Here is a 5,539-nt window from a genome sequence, read left to right as displayed (position 1 = left end):
TAAACCAATGGGCACTCCAGGCTACATATGTTTTGGGAATATTGGGATTATTCTCTCCACTGATCTAGGGAAATCTACCTACAGACTGGTCTTTCCCACCGGCAAAGAGTTCAAAGATGGAGTGGTTTAAAGCCTAGGACAGGATAAGATTTACCTGGTAACTGATGATGCTAGGCTGAAGCACTGAGCCATTTGTCTCTACGTTTGTCTCCGCCTACTTCACCGATCTGACAACTTTTAGTTTGAAACTCTGACTTAGAAGAGCTGGTAGGAACAGGTTTAGTATCTAGGGGCTGGGTGACTCCAAATCACTAATTTAGTGGGGATTGAGGAACTGGGGCAATACTGTATTCCTCGAAGGATCTGGAGATCATCTATCCAGGCTGGGGCTTCTGGAGCAGGCAAGGGCCCAGGGCCCCTGGAAGAACTGGTCCAGGGGACTGAATTCCCAGTGTGTTCCTAGAGCAGAGCATGAACACACTCCTGCCATTGCTGCTAGGCCTCAGCCTGGGCTCCACCAGAGCAGGTAAGGACATTCTTTCTTGGGACCTTCCTTTCCTCTGCTCCTTTCCTCTCCTCCTTTCCTCTGCAAGGGGGTTCATTTGGATTTGGACACCCCAGGCTACAGTTTGTCTCCCTGGTATATACTCTGATAGCACTTTGTCCTTTTGTATCTTTATGACAATTTTAAAATAATTTAGCTGTATAATTATTTGTGTAACATAGATCTCTTACTGGAATGTAGGCAAGGGCAACATCTGTCTTGTTTCCTGCTGCATTCTCAGCTGCTAGCACAGTGTCTGGCACATAATATGTGTGTATGCTTCATAAATATATATGGAGTGAATATTTAATAAAATATCCAGCATACAACAAAGCTGACTCTTTCCCTTGACCCCTTTTCTCACTCAATAATTTGCCTTACTGAAGGTCTTGTCCTGGGTAAATTGTTGCATTTAAACTTGCAAATAATTTTGGGCAATTCCTGTTTCCGTACTTAGTCTCATATAAAGAGGAAATGGCATCTAAAAACTTCTCTGCTACTACCCTCTATTCCCTTACTCGGTGCTCTCAGACACTCCAGTCAGGAGCTTGGTCTGTAGCTGCTGCCTGAGGCGGGAAAGCTACGCCTCACTCACAGGATGAAACTGGAGTTGGGGCTCCCTGAAGAGGTCTCTAAGCTGCTCCCCTTCTCTGGCTTCTGTAGGTGGCTTTTTAGCCCATGTGGAAAGCACCTGTCTGTTGGATGATGATGGGACTCCAAAGGATTTCACATATTGTGTCTCCTTCAACAAGGATTTGCTGACCTGCTGGGATCCCCAAACATCCCAAATGGCCCCTTGTGAATTTGGGGTACTGAGTGTCTTGGCGAATTACCTCTCAGATTACCTCAACCAACAGGAAAGCCTACTCCAGCGCTTGTCTAATGGGCTCCAGGACTGTGCCACACATACCCAGTCCTTCTGGGGATCACTGACCCACAGGACACGTAAGAAGAGAGGGGTGTAAAGGGGCTATTTTAAGAAGCACAATTAGGAGAGGGGAGTCCAGGGAGTATCCCTCTGTAGGCAAGGGGTTTGAGATTTGGGCAGGAAAGAAGCAGAAAATATGTGGACCTGAAATGTAGAAAGAGTGAGTGTTGACCTTCAAAGGGTTGTTGATGGGAGTGGAGCAGAGATAAAGAAGGGGAGGTGATGTTTGAGCTAATGGGGAGCTATTGAGGAGAAAGTAAACATGCTTTCCTCCAGTGCAGAGCATCTCAAAGATGCAGAGCCAAGTTCAGCCAGGAGGGTGTCAGAACAACCAGAATGCCTTTTCCCAAAATGTGCATGCCTCTTTATACTAGGTTCTGATGTTCTAGGTCTGGGATGGGCCTGGTCATGGGGATATTTAGAAAGCCTCCCAGGGGATTTCAATATGCTTTCTTGCCCCAAAGCCCTTGCCCTGGGAATGACTTGAGATTGGTAAAAGAAAATATGAAGATCTTCATAGGAGACAGTAATATGTCTTAACATGTGATCTCTGGACCACTTTTCTCAGAATTGCCTGGGGAAGGTGCTTGTTAAAAATACAAACCCTTGAGTGCCACTACACATCCTCTCAGTGAAAATATCTGGGGATGCAACCTAGGGAATCTGAGTTTTAACAGTTTCTTGGGTATTTATTTAAGATTTTGTTTGAAAAGCACCAAGGTAGAGGCAAGCAGGGGAGTCGCCTAGGACAACAAACTAGTAGAGAATGGCAATATTAGTAATCTCATTAACTTGGACTAGACTAATCCAAATTTAAGAGAATTAGATGCGAGTTAGGCTTGTTTCCTTAAACTCTCCAAGGAAAAATGTTGCTTGATTTAGCCACTTAATTTGTTAAATGAGATTTGAGGGCAGACATCTTTTCCTACCTTTACAAACCCCAACTTACGACTCTCGATAACAGTTAGCTTATATGCTTGAAATAAATACGACAACTTCTGAGACAGCTTGCAGTCCAGATCTGGCTTCTACTCAATGTGATCAAATGTAATTTTGGAGGAGGAAGGAAAGGAAGGGGCAGTGAAGGAATGGGAGAAGAGAAAGAGCAAAGCAGGAGTAAATTCTAACTCCTCATTTTCAAAGGGATATGTGGTGACATGGAGTGGGGGCGGGGAGGGCAGGTTGGCAAAACCATGAAGAATTGAAGTAGGAAAGAAACCAGGTTGGAGAAGAAACCAGTCTGTGGCCCTCTTTCATGACCACATTTTCCTCCTATGCAGGGCCACCAACTGTGCAGGTAGCCAAAACCACTCCTTTTAACACGAAGGAGCGTGTGATGCTGGCCTGCTACGTGTGGGGCTTCTATCCAGCTGATGTGAATATTTCATGGAGGAAGAATGGGCAGCCTGTCCTCCCTCACAGAAGTGCCCCTAAGATGGCTCAGCCCAATGGAGACTGGACGTATCAGACCGTCTCTCATTTAGCCACAACTCCCTCTTTCGGGGACACCTACACCTGCGTGGTGGATCACATCGGGGCTCTTGAGCCCATCTGCGAGGACTGGAGTAAGTGCATGGTGGGTGAGAGGAATTAGGGTTGAAGCAGAGAGCTATTGTGAGTGGATGGTTGAAAAAGGAACAGCAACATTTTGGCACAGGCATGTGGACGGGTCCATGGTATATGGCAGGGAAGGGAGATGCTATGAATGAGAAGCGAGTCTGGAGGAACTGGTGGAGGACTGATGGCCAGAGATGGAGCAATGGGAGACAGGAATGGAAAGAGTGACTGTAGTTGTCGCCATGGTGGTATGGTTGATGTTGTGGTGCACGTGTCTGAGGGTGGGAGGGAACAGCGTGACTGTCCTGCAAAAGAGGATGTGGATTTGGTAACCATGTTTTCAGGACCCCAAATCGTGATGCAATATTTTAGGATCCTCAAATTTCAACTATTCTGTTGTCGGGTCAGGAATGGGAATTGAGGAAATAAAAAAGGTTTCAGGAGAAAGAGAAATTTCTGTTGGTGTGGGGGCAGTACTGAATTTGGCCTGCTCTGACAGGGAAGAAAAAGCCATGGCTGGCAGGCACTTTGGTTTACATGCTTGGGTCCTAATGAACAGGAACCAATCGCCACTGGATTGCAAGCCCAGGATTGGAAGTAGTTAAAGGTACCAAGAGATTTGGTATACAGATTTGGGGAAAGAGAAGAGGAAGAAATGAGGAAGAGGAAGAGGAAGAGGAAGGGTATCTACAAAGGGCCAGGGAACAGAGTCCCAGACTGGCTGCTGAGACTGGGTTCCCCCTTTCGGGAGTGCTGTCTTGCTGGGCAGCTGAGAAGGGCATGAGGAGCAGAGAGAAGAACCCACAGGCACACCTCAGTTCTCCTGGGAAAGTCTCCTTCCTAACATGCACCTGAGTTTCCTTTGGTGATGGAATGTTCATTCTAGCATGGGGAAGGAAACTGGGTGTGATGAGATTCAGAGTATGATGGGTTCCAGGAGGCAGGAGCTACGGAGTGGGATGGAGACATGTTCTGGAAATCTGGATGTGGACAGGAGGAGACACATCGGTATCGGATAACTCATGGAATGGGATCATTGAGAGTTAACAAAGGTGGAAAGACATTTTAATAGACAAATACTCAGGTAGAACACATAAGGGAGTAAACGTTGTCACCATGGGGTAAATGGAGAAGGGATTGAGGAATACTTTATTCTTTGGTGAGAGGGCCTGTGGGGGTGAAGGAAGGAAAAAAGATGCCTTGAGAGGTCCCACTGTATTAGAGAGGACCGAGTAGCTAGAGTGATAACTCTGGTGACAGGGGTCCCCCAGGGCTACTCTAGGAGTGGAGAGCTACAGGATGGGGGTTTTGAGGAAGGTCTGTTTCCTTGGGAGTAGGTTGGTGTGAGCTAGATCCTTGGCTTTGGGATAAAGCACCTTTGAACCTGCTAGGTACAGGTCACACTAAATTAAGTTTGCTCTGGGAATGAGCGACAGATTGGTTCTAGTAAGTTTCTATTTTTTGCAGCACCTGGGCTGTCCCCGATGCAGACACTGAAGGTTTCGGTGGCTGCAGTGACTCTGGTCCTGGGCCTCATCATTTTCTCTCTTGGTTTGCTCAGCTGGCGGAAAGCTAGCTCCTCTGGTGAGTGCTGCACCTAATCTCCTGTTGCCAGTCTTGCTCCCAATTTCTGCTCACTCTCCGTTTGTGACTGGTCCTCCCATTGCTACCCCATTTGCTGTGAGTATTGCCAGAGACTTTTATCCACAGACTGACCTCTAATCAAATATTTTTTTCTCCTAGGCTATATTTTCCTCCCTGGGTCCAGTTATCCAGAAGGTAACATCTCTATTGGTCTGTTTGCCTACTGGTCCTTTGGAGGGGTGAGAGTTCACTGGGATCAGCTTTTGGGCTCAGCTAATGGTGCTTATCACAGGGTTGAATTTCCACCAGCATGTTGCCAAGAGCATAATTTAAACTGCCATTGTTAGGATTGGGAACAGGAAAGAGGAATGCCTACACCCCTGTCTTCTATCCAGTGGAGCATCTATGGGGACACAACTGAAAGTGGCTTTGTAGTATTAGTCCTTGGTGATCTAGAATTTTCAGTATCACTGTATTATGGGCTCTGGCATGGATGGTTATAGAGACCGATGATGGGGTCAAGTTGGTTTAAAGTCTTATTATGGCCTTTTTATTTCTTCTGCAGGTCAACACATCTCCTAGAGGCAGGGTCCTACAACTTCCGCTCCAAGGGAGGAGGAGATTCAAACTCTTAGTGATGCTGCTGTGTCCCCTCAACATCCTCAGACCCTCCAAATTTTCTTGGATCCTATGGTTTCTCCACCCAGATCTTTGAACTTCCCAGCCCACCCCATGTAAACCTTAGTGAGTTGGGGAAACTCGTTCCTGGGAATATTCTGTAACCAAGTTAACATCCAAGGCTATGTTTCTGGGGCAAATGCAGTCTGGGGAGGAAGGTTAAAGGCCCTTGTGGGGCCCACACTGTGCCATAGGGGCCAGTGAGTCACTGGTGATCATGTCTGAGGAATAAACTCTGGTGGAAATAA

At 46.8% G+C, this 5,539-nt stretch overlaps 1 protein-coding gene across 1 annotated transcript; it reads left to right on the top strand.

Moving 5' to 3' along the window:
- On the top strand, window positions 1-5,539 carry LOC115513795 (HLA class II histocompatibility antigen, DM beta chain). The gene is made up of 6 exons (XM_030315209.1): window positions 1-526; window positions 1,208-1,489; window positions 2,753-3,037; window positions 4,497-4,613; window positions 4,773-4,808; window positions 5,179-5,539. The coding sequence occupies exons 1-6, from the start codon at window positions 472-474 to the stop codon at window positions 5,193-5,195; spliced, it is 792 nt and encodes a 263-aa protein (XP_030171069.1). The 5' UTR covers window positions 1-471; the 3' UTR covers window positions 5,196-5,539.

The sequence above is a fragment of the Lynx canadensis genome, chromosome B2, assembly GCF_007474595.2.
Source record: "Lynx canadensis isolate LIC74 chromosome B2, mLynCan4.pri.v2, whole genome shotgun sequence".
Lineage (NCBI taxonomy): Eukaryota > Metazoa > Chordata > Mammalia > Carnivora > Felidae > Lynx > Lynx canadensis.
The sequence above is the reverse complement of the archived record's forward strand: the minus strand, read 5'-3'. Positions and strand labels throughout refer to the sequence as shown.